Source organism: Gadus chalcogrammus, chromosome 14 (genome assembly GCF_026213295.1).
Source record: "Gadus chalcogrammus isolate NIFS_2021 chromosome 14, NIFS_Gcha_1.0, whole genome shotgun sequence".
NCBI lineage: Eukaryota > Metazoa > Chordata > Actinopteri > Gadiformes > Gadidae > Gadus > Gadus chalcogrammus.
Window position 1 is genome coordinate 5,771,883 of NC_079425.1, and position 19,314 is coordinate 5,791,196.

General features: G+C 44.3%; 1 protein-coding gene across 4 annotated transcripts in view; it reads right to left on the bottom strand.

The window, feature by feature from the left end:
- efl1 (elongation factor like GTPase 1) overlaps positions 1 to 19,314 on the bottom strand; it is a 71,812-nt gene that overhangs the window by 42,141 nt on the left and 10,357 nt on the right. For all 4 annotated transcript variants that reach the window (XM_056607525.1, XM_056607527.1, XM_056607524.1 and 1 more), the window contains 5 exons: positions 19,101 to 19,223; positions 16,603 to 16,702; positions 7,089 to 7,246; positions 6,467 to 6,645; positions 5,075 to 5,210 (listed from right to left, as the gene is read on the bottom strand). In XM_056607525.1, the coding sequence (XP_056463500.1) occupies positions 5,075 to 5,210; positions 6,467 to 6,645; positions 7,089 to 7,246; positions 16,603 to 16,702; positions 19,101 to 19,223 (696 nt within the window). The remainder of the gene's footprint in view (positions 1 to 5,074; positions 5,211 to 6,466; positions 6,646 to 7,088; positions 7,247 to 16,602; positions 16,703 to 19,100; positions 19,224 to 19,314) is intronic.

Below are 19,314 nucleotides of genomic sequence, written 5' to 3' on the forward strand. Positions count from 1 at the left end.
CAAAAGAAAACCCCAAATGCAAAACTGATGTTTTCTTGGAACTCGATCATTGTTGAATCAGCATTATCCATTTTATTTCTTCTTCTTTTTTTATGTAGACTTTCCAACCCAACTGCACTCCCTTCCTTCCCCCTTCTCAGAAGGCGGCTTGGACAAGCCCTGGGCTTGTGGCTGTGTCTCTCCGGGGCAGCTGCTTCGCATTAAAGCTCCTGATGATGGGAGTTTGATGTTGCCCACGTCTTAAAACCCCAATGACAAACTATTGGCCCCTGCTAAGCACACCATCAAATCTGGCCGCACGCTGCTCCGCTCTACCTCGCCACTCCAATCACAGATAAATCCCAACGCCGTTACTGGGCAAGGCATATGGTACCAATTCTGAGTTCTCCCTCAGGATAACAACAATGGACTTTTGTTTGGCGGATGCCGGGACGTAGGCCCACACAGACCAGTACGGTGTAAAGACGAGGCTGCTTACCAGAAGTACGCCTTATCTTGAATCCTGAGTGTTCAGAGGGAGCGGGGAGAAGCCAGCTCCCGGGGTACGTGAGGGGGTACATGTTTGGGGGCATCTTATCTTCTGATTTAAATGTGTGAGTGCTATTTCTTCGTGGGACCGGCTTCTGCATTCACTTAGGGGGTTTTACATCCCTGGGTCGACAGCGGCGAGGGCTAGAGGGGAACCACAGACACCGGGAAGGGAGGGGGGCTTAATGGTTGGGCTTAAGGGTTAATATACACACGGCTTGCAGGGGCGAGCGACTGCCATCGAGACACAGCACTTTCACAGGAATAAAGCTGGCAGTGATTCATCATGTCCAAAATCAAATGACTAATCTTGCCATCAGTGTACTCTGGGACAGTGAGCTGTGTACTGTAAACCCTGGGGGGTGGACGGATAGAGGGGTGACCTCAGTATTATTACATTTTGTTTGGGTATGGGTGACTCACTCTGGAGTGGTGTGATGTCAACAGTACAACAGTCTAGTCTAGGTAGGGAGGGAGGGAGGGAGGGAGGGAGGGAGGGAGGGAGTAAGACAGACAGACAGACTGGCTAGATTGGAGCGTTCAATGTGCAGGGTTACTGCAATGAAAGTGAACTCGGCGGCAAAGGAAATAAAATAGATATAAACAGCACTGCTGTTTACACAGTCTAGTCTGAGTGAGGAGGCCTGGCGGTGAGGGTGTGTGAATCCCAGGTTGATGCTGCCTTCCAGCATCAATGTACGCAATCCACCTGTAGGCATCCTTAAGCAAGATGCTTAAACCTATGTTTACGTGTTCATTGATAAAAAAATAGATTAATACGTTAGTTAAAAGCATTTGCTGAAGGACAGAATAGTAGTTGGGAAAAAGTGATAGTAATTATCCAGTTCTCTGGAATGTATACCAGAAACTGTAGTCATGCTCCCTGCTTTACAATGCATGGTTCCCAGTGCTTGCTTTCTCACCCAGTGGAATCGGTGTTCTAGGAGGAGGCCTTAAGCTCCCAGGCTTCTAGATGATCGAATGATATCTGTTCGTCTGTAATGGCTGTGGGCAAGGCCATACAGCGCTCAACTTCTGTGGTTGAGCGGGGTGTAAATGGGTATGTGTGGGGAAAAAAATACTCAGACATGGAAATCTGGAAACGGTCCGTGGAGCTGTGTGATTGATCAGCACCACAAGGGGACTGGATGGAGAGCAGTTGTCAATGTTTAGTTATCCTAATATTGTGATATGGCTTCGGTATCGTCTCCTGCTTGTTTTACAGGTTTAAAACATACAAACTAATCTAATCTAATTAGACTGCCTGGCTGGACGCCTATAATTGCATGGCTTGCACCACATCCACGAAAGACAATGATTAGTGACAGAGATGAGTGAAGATAAGATAAAATAGTAATACCATACGTTTATTATCATAGTTTCTAAAAGGCAGCAGCCAACACATCAGCACCGTTCCTCAGACGTAGAGGATGACCCTGTTATATTTCTGTAAAAATACCCCCCTCTCCCCCAGATGGATCCCTGACTCACAACCAAGAACAATTCTCACTGAAACATCGGGGAAAAAATACAAAAAAGACAATGAGTTAATGTCATGGCCGTGTGTTGAAAGCTCATCTTCAGGTTACAATGTAACACAACCCCGCATAGAGGAAGCTGCTTTGTAAGACCGGACAAACCACACGCAAGCACACATGCTCGCACACGCACACACACACACACACACACACACACACACACACACATGTTCAAGGCGAACGGAAGGGCCTATTTCTTCTTGGCAGTATTGTTGGAGGCACCATGAGATGGGAGGTCATAGTTTCCAGCGGTTGGCAGGAAAGGGGGGGGGGCGGGGGGGGGGAACAATAGATACAGCAGCTGCTCTCCGTGTGTGTGTGTGTGTGTGTGTGTGTGTGTGTGTGTGTGTGTGTGTGTGTGTGTGTGTGTGTGTGTGTGTGTGTGTGTGTGTGTGTGTGTGTGTGTGTGTGTGTGTGTGTGTGTGTGTGTGTGTGTGTGTGTTTCCGGGTACAGTAAAAGCATGTGCCTTTGTGTGCGTGTGTCTGCGTGTTCTGCTATCAATCTGGAACAGCTGCCTCTGAGGAGGGTCTCCCTTCCCGGTTGCCCATCAACGCCCTGTGCGTCCGTCTGTATAAAACGAGTTGAGTGCCAGTGCGAGGCTCTCCGTCACGTGGGCAGTGTTCCTAGCGCCATTGTGCGGTTCGCGAGAATAAGTGAACTGCACCCTCCCCACTGCGGGCAGCATCAAACACAGGCCCCCACATGCATGGATACGTGGGTAAGAGGGGGAAGCGTTTGCAGTTGTGTCTATGGTGCTCCGGTGTGTCGCTGCTTCTTGCTCTCCAATTACCTGCTCCAGCCGTTGGATAATAATGGGGGGTGTAATCAGGGCCAAGCCTGCTGGGGTTTATCCAATGGTGCTCTGCTGGCAACTTCCTCTACCACTCTCTCTCTCTCTCTCTCTCTCTCTCTAACTCTCACTCTGTGGCTCTCACTCCATCTCTCCCCGCATTCAGTCTAACAGGAACGGAATGATGGCTCCCACATGGCGGGCAGAGATAGAGAGTAAGGGAGAAAGGGAGAGAGTTTCAGAGAGAGAGCGAGAGAGAGAGAGAGTTACAGAGAGAGCGAGAGAGAGAGAGTTACAGAGAGCGAGTGAGACGGATTTTGAGAGAGAGAGATGAATAGATTAACAAAGAGTTGGAGAGAGACCAAGAGGGACAGAGACAAAGAGAGACAGAGACAGACAGACAGACCGACAGACAGACAGACAGAGAGACAGAGAGACAGAGATTAATATATAACCAGGGAGAGTTTAAGAGAGACTTAGAAAGAGGGAGAGAATAAGAGGAAAGAGCAAGGAGAAGAGAGTGTGTGTGGGGTCGGAGTCACTTCCTCCCACTGCTGAGGCTTTGTTCTACATTTTACTTAGTCATCACAAGGCCTTTTTTTTTTTTCTTCCCACAACGGGAGAAAGGTGGAGAAGACATGAGCATCATTAAGACGCAAAGAAGGGAAAAGAAAAAAAAAGGTGCAGAAGAAGCACGATGCGGTGCTACACACATTCACTGCCTCGTTGCAACGGTAATTGTTACACCGCCTGGGAAGCTTGCTTGTCAACCCAGGTAGGTCGTTTTCGCTTCATTGATGCCTAACAGCCACTTGCCAAAATCCATTTACAGCCAACTCCAGAGCTGCAGCTCCCCACTGAATAATGGAAGTGGAGGTATTAGCGATGGTCACTCCAGGGCCAGCTGCTGATAATTGACAATTGCCCTCTCTTGTTGTGTCCACCCTGCAACACACACCCAGCCTTCACATTCTCCCGGGGGGGCCCAGATCCGCTGAGTGCTCGCTACACGCCGTCGTCCTAATGCATGTTGCCTTCATAATTTATGATAGCGTCCGAGAGACAGTCTGTCCCCTGAGGAGACCGTGCCCAAGGTCTGGACGGGCCCCGTATCCACGCTGCTGACGCCACGGAGCCCGTAACGTCCCTGGCTGAACCGGAGTCTCCGCTTCCAGCGTAAAGAATTGACAGCCCCCTCCGCCCGGAGCTGTGCTGAGGCTGCGGAGGGCTGGAGGGAGGGAGGGAGGGAGGGAGGGAGGGAGGGAGGGAGGGCAGGGAGGGAGGGCAGGGCGGGGCAGGTGACTCATTGAGGAGAACTGCACATCACAGAGATTTCATTTTTTTCCTTTTTATATCTTGGCCGAACAGCCTCAGAGCTAGGGCCTGAGCTTGAGGAGGGAGTACAAGAGGTGTTTAATTAGATCCGGCCGTGAGCTCAGCTTTCGGCCGGCGAAGCGCGAGGACGAGGAAAGAAGACGTGTAATGCTGATGGTAAATGATTCTGTTAGAACTCTGAAGAGCTCTCCCCCTCATCGCCTCATCTCTCCCCCCACCCACCAGCCAACAGAAGACCCGACAGAAGTCTGTCAGGGCCCTTCAGCCATATTCACGCTACCCCACACTCATATAACCGAGCGAGAGAGAGAGAATCAGAAAGTGAGGAGAGAGGAGTCATATCTCTTTTGTCTGAGGTAGGTATTATCTACTCATATCTGGCTGCATCGTTTTTTAGCAGCGGATGCGAGAATGGTCCCATCGTGGTGAAAGTCAAAGAAGGGATTACAGAGTTTTGGAGAGTCATGTGCATGAGTGGACAGCGAGAGAAGCAACACACAAAGGCGGATCTAAAAGTCTTCAAGTTGCAAGGGACAGTGTGCTGGCACTACCTGAATAGAAAACAACACTTTACGTATCCTACTCACATCTGGTAGCCGCAAAGTCCGAAATGAAATGAATAGAAGACCACGCAAATAATTGAACATCATGAATCGGTTCTGGGATCAAAAAAAGGGAGTGACAGCTTTATCGTCCCCACGGTCATGGTTTGAATTTGCACTCCACATCCCATTCAAGCTTGCAGGGCGTTTTAGTAGCACATGGGTGAAATCATCGAGGACTGACAACCAGAGAGAAGGACCATCTGACTGCATCTTCACCGGGGGATAAGGACACGCCAGGGTTAGTCAGGGGCACACCGGGTGGGCCGATGGTACTCACCCAGGACGTTTCCAGAGGGCACCTCGTCCAGCTCCTCCAGTTCCCGGCCCATGAGCAGGTAGAGGCTGTCCAAGGTGCAGCAGGTGAGGTGGGGCACCTCCGGTACCGAGTCTGAGGCCATGCAGCCCTCTGGCAGCTGGCAGGGGAGGGAAATACAGAAAAACGGGGGGAGAGGAGAGAGAAAAAGAGAGAAAAGAGACAGAGAGACAGAGAGAAAGAGAGAGAGAGAGAGAGAGTGATAATCATGATTAGTATTAACAATGGTGATTGCATGTTAAAGAGTGGGAATAGACAATAGATCATAACTGAGACACTTTACGAAATAAAAATAGCATTGAAAGCACACTCGCAAGATCCAATCCACTTAGTTTTATCGAAATCATTCTCGCTTCATTCGTCAAGAGAAAGAGATGGAAGAGATGAAAGACAATAGTGAAGGATATTGAAGATGCTAGAGAAAGAAATTGAAGGCAATAGAGAAAAAGATGGAAGCCAAGAGGGAGAAAATAAAAAGAAAAAAAATACTTTATTTTTTTTGTCTAGTCACATTTAGGCCTACACCTACACATTACACATCATACGACTCATGAAAACCTGAGCAAAAAAAAAAGATAATACGTAACATACTGAAATATGATCAAACATCACATCATGAGCTACGCTACAGCACAGAGATCTACATACACACATCATGAAAACCTGAGCAAAAAAAAAAGATAATACGCAACATACTGAAATATGATCAAACATCACATCATGAGCTACGCTACAGCACAGAGATCTACATACACACTGTGATACATTCCCACAGACACCAAGTTTTCTGCAAGAGAAAAAGCTTTGAATAGAATCTGTTCCCGCTACGGTACACTTAATTGCCTTTCTAAGAAGAATCGCTAATTAAGCGAAAAATGGGGCTCGTACCACATAGATTCTTAAAATAGTGGTAATAATGATAGGATGGGGAAAACCTTGAGGAAAACAGTAGTTCAAGCTTTCGAAGCACAGTGAGTAGGAAAGTCAATATAACGTCTGCCAATGATGTCCTGCATGTTTTTGGCTCACTGACTTGTATTAGTTCCTACTTTGCATGCGTTTATCGGAAACTAGGAAAGACTAGGAAACTAGGAAAGACTGTCAAGCACATATCTTACATTGAATACAAGGGTGTCAATGTGATCAATATCAATCAACACGTTTCCTCTACGTCAAACATGGGGGGTGGACGTTAAACAACGGCGTTAAACAATTTGTAAAAAATATAACAGATACATATTTGTCAATGTTTCGTAAAGGACTCAACACAAGTACAGTGTGAACAGTGTGTGCGAGTAAGTGCATGAGTGAGTGAGTCCCTTCTTGTGAGTGTGTGTGCGACGGTTTGAGTATTACCATGTTCAGACCCTGCGCAGGGTCGTACTTGGGACCCAGGATGAAGACCTTCTGGCCCCTCCGGACCACCCCGCTGTAGACCCTGGCGAAGGCCACAAACGTGTCCTTGGCCACCTCCTCCACCTCGGGCTCCTTCACTGCCGCCAGGCTCTCCATCTGGATCGGGTCGCCCTCCCCTCCTGCAGGCAGAGACACAACATGACTGTGGATGCCTCTGTCGGCACGCAGGCCGTGCATGTTAGAGTGTAACTACCCAACGGATTGCTCTCACAGCAAAAGGTTGAGAACCAGCTAAAGGTTAAATATCTATAAAAGAGGTTGATACGTGGGAGCACATCTGCTTTTATCATCACGGTCAGCATTGAAATATATTTGGGTCTCTTTCTTTTTTCCTTTGATTCTATTCAGACCATTAGATCCTCACATCACACAAAAACACCAATTATTTATCTGGCCAACATACCATGTAGAGTATTCTTTAGACGGCAACGAAGGCAAAAAGCACTACAGGGTTCATAGCATCATAGCCAGACTAAATATATATATATATCAATATAATTTATTATTCATAATGTATGACGTTCTAATGATGGAGATTTGTGTCAACTAGTGATTTACTTGCCTGGTATTTTGGTAACAGCTGGTTGGGTTGATTGTGTGTCGCTTGACAACTGGGCGGAGCCAGCAGAGCTCTGTGCCTGCTGATTGGCTGCCATCCTGTCGGCGTGTCTCTGCCGAGCCTGTTCCCTGCGCTCTGCGAGCTCTTCGTGGGTCAAGGGCCTGGGGGTAAACACAAATACAGACATGATATACTGTAAATACACAGACAAAGACACACACACATCGTTAATGTGTTGTTTTCAGAAAAAAACAAACAATTGTAGATTATAAAAAATATAAATCAATAATTGAAACGCACACTGATGTTAACCAACATGATCTTAAAAAGGTACCTATTTACATGCTTTTTTGTTTCATTCCATTATTATTAAAGATTTCTATCTGCTGTGATAGAAGTGTGTATTTAACGCTCAATTAACTAATTACATTCAGCATCGCTGTTCGTCTCTTGGTCAATGGAGACATACAGTATGAGCATTCAGAGTCGGAAGCATTCAAACCTCTAGTATGAAAGCAAGGTCTTCCCTACAAAAGGTATCCCCTCTTTCTCTCGCTCTCTCTCTCTCTCATACAACATGGACTCCTCTAACCGGGGCGAGAGATGGTTCGACGTGACTATTTCTGCCTAGAAACACACCTCTTAGGGGCGGTGCTGGAAAAACAGAACGAAAGCAATTATCACTTAATTACGTTGGGAAACGTGCCGCGTCTTCTTTGAAAACCACATACTGTGGTTTTCACAGAAGGGAAAACCACAGCGGCTATAGCAACACAGCTGGTCACAATAGCACAGAATGACAGCAGAAGGTTTAACCCAGCGATGACAAAACCACGTTCATAAAAGAAGAAAAAAAATAACAATGAAAGACCCTGTAATTTCATCTTGACAACAGCGGCAGAGGTCATGCTGAAGCGAACGGCTGTGGTGTTTAGCAAGGAGGGCAGCACCCGCCTCTGAATACAGGGATGTGTGGGGACCGCTGAAACACTGTGGCCCAACTGAAAACAAAAAAACAGCGGTACATCATAGCACGAACGCGCGCACACGCCGTGCCTCCGGGGGTCCTCACAATTAGAGGAGAAAGAAAACCACAGAAACGGGGAAAATGCTTTAGTGAAGAAAGGCAGGCTTTTTACATATGCCCAACACTTTGTTCTCTTCACCCACCACCCCCCCCCCCCCCCCCATTTCCAGTGTGTGAGCATTCTGTGTTTATCGGTGTAATGTGTAGGTGTGTTTGCATTTTGTGTTTGTTTGTGTGATGTGTGTAGGTGTCTGTCTGTCTGTCTGTGTGTGTGTACCCATTTGTGTGTGTGCATGGACGCATGTGTGTGTGCGATCATCAATGCGAGGTCAAATAAGTCACTTATTGGTTAATAATGGGAGCAGTGTGGAGACTGTGCCCTCACCACTTTGTGGTAAATTAGGTAATGGCTTCCAAACATCTGAGCAGGACGTTCAAAACCACAAGCAGATCGTTAAGAAAAGCGGATGATTGGAAACGGAGAAGGGAGAGGGAGGAGAAAAAAGCTGCACAGCATTACGGTCATTTTCACCATCAGAGGTCTTTCATCGCTGATACTTTCCGCCAGACTTGGGGTGCATAGAAACGTCCCCCGTACTGAGTGCTGGTTATGGATCTTTTAAAATGCCCCATGGTGAGGTTTCCATGGCTTTGATTTCTTTAGCCGTTTTCTTTAGTTTAGCTTCCACCGCATCATTGGGTGAAATACCCACATAACAATACCAGGTGTTTTACCCTGTTGCTTGTCTTAGATTTCTTAAGATTTCCTTTTTCCTTTGATGCAAATGTAAAAAGTTGAAATGTGTTGTAGATGTGTGGACGTTGTTTATCAGTGATTTACAAACATCTCGGCTTGTGACTAAACACAGCAAGCAGCAGGGCCAGGGAGGCTGTTTATTTGGGTCGGCAGGCTTCCACTTGACGTCAGCTCTGCTATATCCAGAACGCCAGATGAGGAGTTGGTGGTCAAGCAACCTCTTCAGCAGGAGGCTGGGTAACTATTAGAAATTGGAAGTCGATTTTGGAAATCCAAAAGGACAGACTACTGTCCAAAGCGGAGGGTTGAAAAATCATTTTAACTCATCACTCAGAATAGTCATTGACTGGAGCGGAAATAAAGCATGCCTGGGTGCCGTAATGTCCAAAATGCTTTAGTAGAATATTAGGAAACTGCTATTTTCTTTTCTATCTCGTCTTTTGGCAAATTATTTTATACAAAGCAAGAGTAAATTGAGGTAAAGGTCATTAAAAAGTCACGGGTAAGGCATCAAACGAGTAACTATATCTTTAAACTGTCTTCTGACCATCACAGCAGTTTTTGAACTTACCCATACATAAGCCCTCTTTACATCAGTTAAATATTTGCAACAATATTTCTACAACCTTTTTCAAACTTTGATTCTATTAAGATAAAGGAAAAATATCTGTTTCCCAAAAGGAACAATACACACAGAAAGACCCCAGCTTGTTATGCACACACACCAAAAGGTTTGGGATGTGCACCAAATCCATGGTTTTCACAATCTCAGAGAATAGGTGGAGACAAAACCACATTGGTGGCCAGGTTGACATTGCTTTGGATAATACTATAAATCATGTTTTATAATAGAAATGCAAGGTCTAGGATGCCTTTTCGCATTATATTAGTTGACGACTGGTGTATTCGGTGCCAAGGATGTGACTTGACATTGATTCTGCAAGGGATTAGGTTTGGACGACAAAGAATCTCTCGTCAATCGAAAGAAGCATGCACCACCTCTGGAGGTGGTTTTGACAACGGTTGTCTTCATCTATCGTGCAACCGTGGCTGCCTGTTTAGACAAACAAAACATCTCTTTGGAATGCAGACTCACATCCGTTTTTAAATTTGCGATTTGTTGGGAGATTCAAAGCGCTTTAATAAACCAGTAATCGCTGACTTTGATCATACAGTACACATTTGACCTTGCCACACACTAAGTAATTCTATTCCTCTATCCTTTTTAAAGTTTGTATTGCATTCAGATTTTGAAATGATGTCTGATGCACAAGTTAACGTATTCTCCAATACATTATCTGTCAAAACATGAAATATGGAGAAGGATTAATCCTTCTAACTTTTAACTATACATTTTCGTCTTGTAAATTGGAAATTTGAATGAATGTGCAATGAGTTGCACACATATTTACGAATCCAAGTTTAACATTTGGCACAAATACATTTTCCGATGTCATGACACATTTATTGCAATGAGACTATTATTATGATTATAATAAAAAATTGGCTTGCGAACAGTTGAATCTTCATTTGTGGACCAAGCAACACTCGTTCATTCATTGATGCAGCTTTGCAACAATCTATATTTCATTTGGTAATTTGAGACAAATGTCAGTGTTTTGGATGTCTGATTGACACACTTGTAGCTACCGGTCAATGTGTATATTATAAGGTTTCCTCCTCTGTGGTGGAGAGGAGCAACTCAACTCGGCTCTTAACAGAACTATCCCTCTGATAGTCTGCCCTTGCCCGAAGATAAATAAATTCAACTAAAAAATAAACTAGCAACTTGCCTATTGTTTGGGACTGAAATACTGCAAATAATTCTTATGGACAGGTTGTTCTGTGCAAAATGTAACCTTGAAATCATAAATATGTATGCATTTGTATACATCATTGCACATTCATTCTAATATAAATTAACATGACACAAGTGAACTTTGACAAGACCCAAGTTGACACCTATTAGTAGCAATAATTATGAGACAAATCTCTCTTCCTATGAATAGTAGTGTAATATAGTGTTATTCATCGAATGAGCAACTCCTCCATTTACATATGGCCTTATCCCATCCATGAACACAAGCCCTGGTGGATAGTCCTTTGTTGATCTATGCATAGATGAAGCTGGCTGCTCTTTGAAATTATTATACCCCCTAATGATTCCACCACACCGTTAATGAAAACACCTAACACCACCAGCCAGTCGGACAGGACAATAAAACACCAGGCAAACAAATGCTATTATGCCTGTGTGTGTGTGTGTGTGTGTGTGTGTCTGTGTGTGTGTGTGTGTGTGTGTGTGTGTGTGTGTGTGTGTGTGTGTGTGTGTGTGTGTGTGTGTGTGTGTGTGTGTGTGTGTGTGTGTGTGTGTGTGTGTGTGTGTGTGTGTGTGTGTGTGTGTGTGTGTGTGTGTGTGTGTATGGGGAGAGGGAGGCTCAGCTGTCATTTCTCCCACCTTGGACTGGCCTTAGAACTACTTTGCAGTGCCAAACTGATGATGGCTGCCATGACAACGGCCCCAAGATGAGTGCCCTGCAGCGATGTGCAAGTGTGCGCGTCCCCACAGCGCCATTCATTCATTCATTCATTCATTCATTCATTCATTCATTCATTCATTCATTCATTCATTCATTCAAAGAAAGATGACAATTACAAAGCCTACTGGCCGGTCAGCCAGAATGTGCCACATCAGAAGGAAAATATAGAGTGTCATTGTTATATTTCTATATTATCTATATTTGTAATGCACTAAAAGTAATTTTGTAAGTCATTTGGGGCAATGACTTGGTTTGTTGATACATGCATAAGAAACCGCCGAAAAAATGAATTGATATCCATCCATCGTGAGCCTTTGCATCCAACTTGTCCTAACATTAGTGGAATAGGGGAGGCATGCCGTCATAGAATCGTAAACAGTAAAGACTTCCATGGATTATTCTGATGACATTAAGCGTTCTACAATACAGTTCATGCACAATCAATCTCATAACGACATACACAAGGGAAACTTTTGCTCAGCGTTATTTAAGATAGTTATGGTTAGAATTTGCACAGAAGAATCAGTTTAATTGCATTTCAGTCCATGCTTAATGAACACCTTTAAAAGAGAGCGGATGTTTCAGCAGTTTTAAAAGATGAAACATTGGACTTCATTCCACATTTTTTTTAATTGCTGAATGCCATCAGTGCATTAAAATGACTACTCACCTAATAACACTTAGTAGTAATGATAATGAGAAAAATCTCTCCCCATATGAATAGTGCGATCAGACTTGCTTTCCATATTAATTAAATAGTGCTATTTCCAAGATCACAAACATGTACAAAGCTAATGAACCTACGTCTTCAATACGCAACTCTTTGTCTATCATGCACTTTCTATCATGCACCCTCTTATGTCTGTATAATATGCCTGTTCATGTGTCCTCTACTATGCCTGCTTGCTTTAGGAATTACCACCGGAGTATAAATAACGTTTTTCTTCATCTAATTTAATTTGAATAGCGGTTCCAGGTGACAGATCAAGGCCAGAGGAAGGAGAGGATCATTGACTAAGTGCTAGGCTAGCACACCTGACTCTGGGATGATCTCATCGCCTCATGACTCACTTAGCATGAGGCTGGTTATTTACAATAGACTGGAAACTTAATTAAGATTAAGGAATAGATAAAATAACAATCATCGAATGCACGAACAACAGGGTGATCTGAATCTCTCTCTACAGGGGTGAGAAGACCACCTCATGTTGCGTTGTGTTTCTGAAGACCATTTCATCTTTCAAAATAACTACTACAGAGATCATTATTACATTTACTTGAGACTGAAGGCAACCATTTACTTTAAATTGAAAACGTTGTCCGGCTACTACCCAATATATAGTCAGCAAGTATAAACATACATAATACATCATGAAAAGTACGATGGAGGAGAGATATGAAGGACTTTGCTTGGAAGTGCTAAATGTTATATTCTATATATTTATTATATATATATACATTATATATATATATATATATAATATATATCAAGTAAATGTAATAATGATCTCTGTAGTAGAGTTATTTTGAAAGATGAAATGGTCTTCAGAAACACAATGCAACATGAGGTGGTCTTCTCACCCCTGTAGAGAGAGATTCAGATTCATATATATATTATATATATATAAATGCCTAAACTAATCACATCTTATGCAACCAGGTAAAGGGAAAAGGTGAAAGGGATTCCGGGATGCTGAAACACGGAAGGGCACGGGATGACGAAGCACTGATCACCAGTGAATAGCTCAGCTCCAGTGACACAGCCCATGAGTCATGGCAGTATCTTCGCTATGACACACGCTGCGAGTTCAGATCGCGCCAGACAACGCTCAGTGTGAACAGTTTGTTGAGTGAAACATGACGGAGTGTCATGGTGAGTCAACTTCTATAGGATTGGCAAAACGGTTCGAGGCCAGAGGAATATATTCAGTTAATATCGCTGAGGTAGGATAACATCACATTCATGTTCAAGTAAGTAAAAACCGATACATAATCTGACAGAAAATTCATTTTATTTTTTTATTATGATAGAATACTTCGAAAATCTAACTTTGATCGACTCTTAATAACAACCTTGAATTGTGTTATTAACTTTAATGCTTCACTTTTTCTTCCCTTTTGATGCAGACCAGGGTTAGCAGAATGATCAATCACCATGATCAATCACCGTCACTATTGACAGTGATAGCTTTGTGGTCCGAGACCGTGATCAAGAACTATAAACAAACCAAACTTATATCACTAATAATAATACAGTTATGATGTTAGAGACTGGGCTGGAGGCTTGGATAGGAGCTGCAGTAATGGTTCAGGCCCTGAGGTTTCAGAGTGTAGCCATGTGATTTGGTGCGGACGGGATGGGGGCTTGTGCGCTCCGATTCATGCGGTCGACCTAGCAGAGTATAGCAGGGGCCTGAGCTGCTGTACTACCGCATATTTGTTTGTTTTTACTCCGATATGCAGGGTGAATGCGAGCGTGTCCTCCACTCAAACAATGTAGGTCAGCCAGGCAGGGAATGCCGCAGATGGCTCGCTCCTCAGCTTCAGCACCTGTGGCTGGGTGAGTCCTCCACCAATATGGGCCTTTTCTTCCCAGGCTCGGGCTCGGAAGGCTCCGGTGCTTCACACCTGACATGCTGTCATAAATACAGCATGAGGTGGGAAACATTTCGATATATATGCCCACACAGGCCCATCATGTATGCAGAGGTCGAGGAAATACAGTGCATCTAATATTAATCTGAGATCTCCTGCTACATAGGCCTTCGGGCGCTTTGATTGGCTGTACCCTATAGATAAATACCGCATTATGCCGTCGATCTAGAAAGCAAGCCGGCGAGGAAGCATGCATGTATGCATGCGTGTTTGTCTTCAGCACAAGACGGCAACGTCAGAAATGCCAGTGGCGGGTAGCTCATCCAGCAGGTGTTTAGACAGCCTTTACCTCCTGACGCACTGTTAGAGTGGAGACCCTACATATACCCTATATCCCAGCCCACCTTTTTCATATATCCATCTCTTCCTCCCCCCTCTCTGACAGGCTGTCTACATCTACCCTCGTCAGCTTGCCGCTCTGTTTCCTTGGGAGAGCAATGGCACAGGCTGCAATTAGGAGCCCATATTGTGACAGGGGGGAGGGAGAGGTAGAGAAAGTGAGAGAGAGACAGAGAGAGAAACGACGCCAACCAGAGCGGCTATAGTTGGATCATGAAATACACCCAGGATCTAGGCATACATAACAGGGAGGGAGAGGGGAAGGTAAAGGCAGAAATACCACCTTCAGAGGAGAGGTTTGATTGTAAAACTCTGTTTATAATTTTTATTGTTTCACTGCCTGCATTAATTGAGTTGCTCAGTTGCACTTTGAGTAGGATTTCTTTAGTCTCCGAAAAAAATTAACTTTAAACTTTAAACGTTATTTAAAGCAATAGTATATATCCTACTTTACATTGATTGCCTCAATTCAATTAAAAACATTGACATTTTCATAACCAATTGCAACCTATGCCAGATCGATCAATTTCATATTTTCCTATAAACATGTGTCTACTTGATAAAATAAAACTATTAACAAAACTGTTCCATCGGTCACACAAGAATAAATCGGGGAAAATAACACAGACTCTAAAAACATAGAAAGAGTTAGAACTCCCTCACTGCCCTTCATTTCTCTATACTTCGTCTTCGGAGAGAGCCGTGCTGTTATTGTTGCATACACAGATCACTCTCATGCCATAGCATTACACAGATGGGGATACAAAGAGCACTCTCAAGGCTATTAGGACCCTTATGCACGCACGCACGCACGCACGCACGCACGCACACGCACACACACACACACACACAAACACACACACACACACACACCAGCCATTAACCAACAGGGGAGTCCTAATGCGCTCCACCATCAATCCTAGTTCCCTACAAACATCTGCTTTCAATAAGAAAATCGTGGCAGCCTGTTCTTACTGTAGCCCCCTTTTAAAAGTGTACGGATTCCTTCTCTTTCCATCCATCCTCCCTCCCTACCTCCTAGTATGCAGGAAGCGGCAACATTGACCCCCCTCCCCAGTGTTTTTGAGAGGGGCATGTAACAAATGGCGGAGGTGGAGTTAAAATAATTGATTGAGATCATGGAATGAGGAGTCATCCGATGCATTTGAGTTTTTGGTTTCTTTTGACCACGTTGGTGTTTCTAAAAGTGGAGCAGGGCCGGGGCGGGCTCATCCGTCATTAGCTGTGGGGGGAGGAGGCTCTCGGGTCTGTGGCTTACCCCGGGTTCACCTCCAAGGATGACATAGACGGAAGAAAATGGAGGGGGGGGAAACGAAAAAAACACAACCGACGCTCACTTTGAACCTGAACGCCCTGTGAGCGTTCAGGTTCACAAAAGTGTACCATGTGATTTGGAAGATGACCGTGAACCATATGATAGAAGGCACTGTGCAGTGGCCTTCTATTAATACCAATATTTGACAGTGTGAGACAAGGGGTGAAGGGCAATAAGCAACTTTTAGTTTTCACACGCAGGGCACAACATCACATTTTGCCAAGTAGCGCCGCTGCAGTAACCACAGGCATTAATCCACAAGCCTTCAAATAATATTCCCACTGGGGGCAATACTTGCTCGGAACGGATGCATGTGTGGTATTTTAAGACTATTAGCATGGCACCTCACCATGGTATTGTACGATTACTCGAATGTATGAGTGTTGAAAACAAGAAGAGCATCAGCGCATCCATTCCAAACACTAAGGCTGGAAGACTAGAATAATGTATCATTGTAATGACTCTCAAAACCTCATTACTTTCATTATGATGTATGGAATCGAAAGATACGTGATCTCCCATTGTATGTTTCAAACCATTTGTAAGAGCATATTTTCTTGTTATCAATTTGGATCAGTCAGATACACTTATCAGACGGGTGACACTAATCAGATGGGTGTTAATGAACAGATCCGATAGGATACATGGTAATTATCACCCAGCCTTACCATGACTCATGTCTGCTCATACTAATGTCTCCCGAATGGTAGCAGACGTTTTGGTTGAGGCAGGGTCAAATACCTATAGCCTTCTCAGGAGGGGGCAGACAGGGCTGCAGCACCATCTATTGGATGAAAAAGCACGTGCGCACACACGCACGCGCACCCACACGAACACAAACAGCAAAAAAAAACAGCCCTGACCTTTGCTTGTTCTGGGGCAAGGCCTTGGCGTCTACGGCGAACATCTTGGACACAAATACGATGACGGGCGCCTCGGCCGCACTGGAGCACTGGACAAAGGCTGTAACACACAAAGAGTGGACTCAAGGTCTTCGTAGGAAACATGCCGGGCAGACCCCTCCAAACCCAGTTCTTCCGTATCAGCTGGAGTCAAAGGGCTTAACATTTAGAACAAACCGTTTTAAAAAGAGATTCTACTATAACCTCGAACCCTGATGCCCCATTCAAAAGGAAAGTGTTGTGCGGTGAGCGTTGTCACATGGTACAGTGCATGGGTACAGCATTGATTCCAAGCTGTTCTTGAGTGCGATGGAGAGGGCACATGGTTGCTAGGTGACAAAAAATAGGCTGGATCTTTCAGCAAATAAGAGAAGTAGCCATTTTCTTATTAGTTATTTTAACCAAGAGTGACACAGTATGAGCAAAGTGCCCCAAAAATAAATAGCATTCAAGGCACAGTGTAGTGCTTTCTATCAGGAAAAGGGCTGTGGCGAATATTCTGATATTTGTTTGGTACGTAGTCGCATCTCCCTTCTGTGTTTTTTTTAGATGAACAAATTGAAATACCAAAAAATATTCACGTTTTTTTTACGTCTACGCATCTTTGTGAACTGAAGGTAGAAGGCTAGGTTTAGATTTCGGCTCAATATCCCAGGGTTAAAATATATAAGTAAGGGCGGTAGACGTCAGTGAACGCTTCATGTCAACGCTTCAGCTGAGGTAACGTTAGCCATCATCACAATGGCCTAATATGGGATGACCGAATTATAATTTGTTAGATTTGTAGTTGGATATTCAAATATTATTTGAATAATCCTGCAACACTTTGACAGCTGCCGTACAATTGCTGGAGACCAAAGCATTAATGGTTTTAGAGGGGTTCGCATAATAAAAGGTATTTAGAAGCCATTGTCACATGTTCAAACGAGTCCTAAAGTCACCAAAAAGCTCTACCCACTAATGATACTGTGTCTGTTATTTAGTAAACGTGAATAGAAGAGGTGGCAATGTTTTTCCTTTCATGGTGATCCGTCCCCCACAACAGCGCCTGTGTGATTTCTCACCGGATAAATAGCATCCGTCCTGCCATGAAATTTATTCAAAAATGTTCAAACCACCGATTTGCTTTGTGATAATTCGTAGTAGGCCTACTCCCATACTTTGGAAACTGTGTTGTTTGGAAACTTTAAGACTGCATTGAAGCTCTGCCGTAACAAAGTCAGACTGATGAGTGGATTGGAAGGCCACTGGCGGGATATTGTTGTTTTGCGTTTTTAACACATTTGTTTTACCAATTAAACCATTTAGAAAAGAAAAGGCATAAAAGGATCAGTTGATAAAAACTAGATTTCTGCAGCAGTGACACCACCTCCTACGTTACAGGCAGTGAAAGATACGCACTATGGGTGGACTTTTTTTCTTTCCTTTTCTCTACCGAACATTCAGATATCGGTTGGAACCCTAATGAATGAACTAGCAGAAAGATTTCATGCATAGAGGCTATCATTTTCGGATTTACTTCTTAAGCTCTGATGTAATTGCCTTTGGTCAAGACGTTGTACTGGTTAAATCAATCCATCTCACATTTACAAACGACAGGGTATGTTGGATGCTTCATATCATCAAGTCAATCATCAAATCTCTTCATGCAATTTCCTCTGAAATAACATGCAGGAAAAAGGTAGTCTCTCTCTCTCGACCTCTCCCTCTTCTATCTCTTCGTCCCTCCCTCTCTCTCTCTATCTCTTTCTCCCTCTCTCTCTCTCTTTCTCCCCCTCTCTCTCTCTCTCCCTCCCCCCCTCTCTGTCTCTCTCTCTCTCTCTCTCCCTCTCTCCCTCCCCCTCTTTCTCCCTCTCCCTTCCAGTGGCCAGGGTGCCATGGTTATTCTGGCTAAGTAACTGGTTGGCCTGCTGGGGGGGTTGGCCGGCGAACCACTTGGCCCCACTATGGCACGTTTTGGTCGACAACCAGCTTCAAAAACTTGAAAAAGCTAAAATGAAAGAATAATCATTGAACATGACAGCTGGGTCATGGCTTGGAGAAGCCTGGTACACTATGACTGTACTAATCAAAACGGGACGGACACATTGCGCACACACACACACACACACACACACACACACACACACACACACACACACACACACACACACACACACACACACACACACACACACACACACACACACACACACACACACACACAGCTAAGGTCACATGCCTGCCTTGAACCACAAGCAAGGACACACAACAACTATGGACTCACATTGACAACAACTAACAGTCTTTGTAAAATACAAACATGCAAGGAATAACACATGCCCAAGGTTTGCTGCTTGTAGTTCAAGCCTTCATGTATCCATGATGATCAGCAGATTTTTTTTGTTTTTCAGAGTTTCAGAGCATGTATGTTTGTGAGTCTGTGTGTGTGTGTGTGTGTGTGTGCATGTGTATCCTACCATTTTTTAACTCCTGCGTCCGTTCTGGCAGGGAGTCGAACTGGCGCGCCCCAACAGACATAAGCCTCTCCACCCTCTCTGTGGAGATGTCCAAAGGACTCGGCAGCTTCTCACACACCATGGCTACAGCTGGGGTTAAGAACAACGACATGACCCAAACACACTGACACGAAGCAAACAAGACTTAATGGATCCCAAACCCTTATTTAAGAAG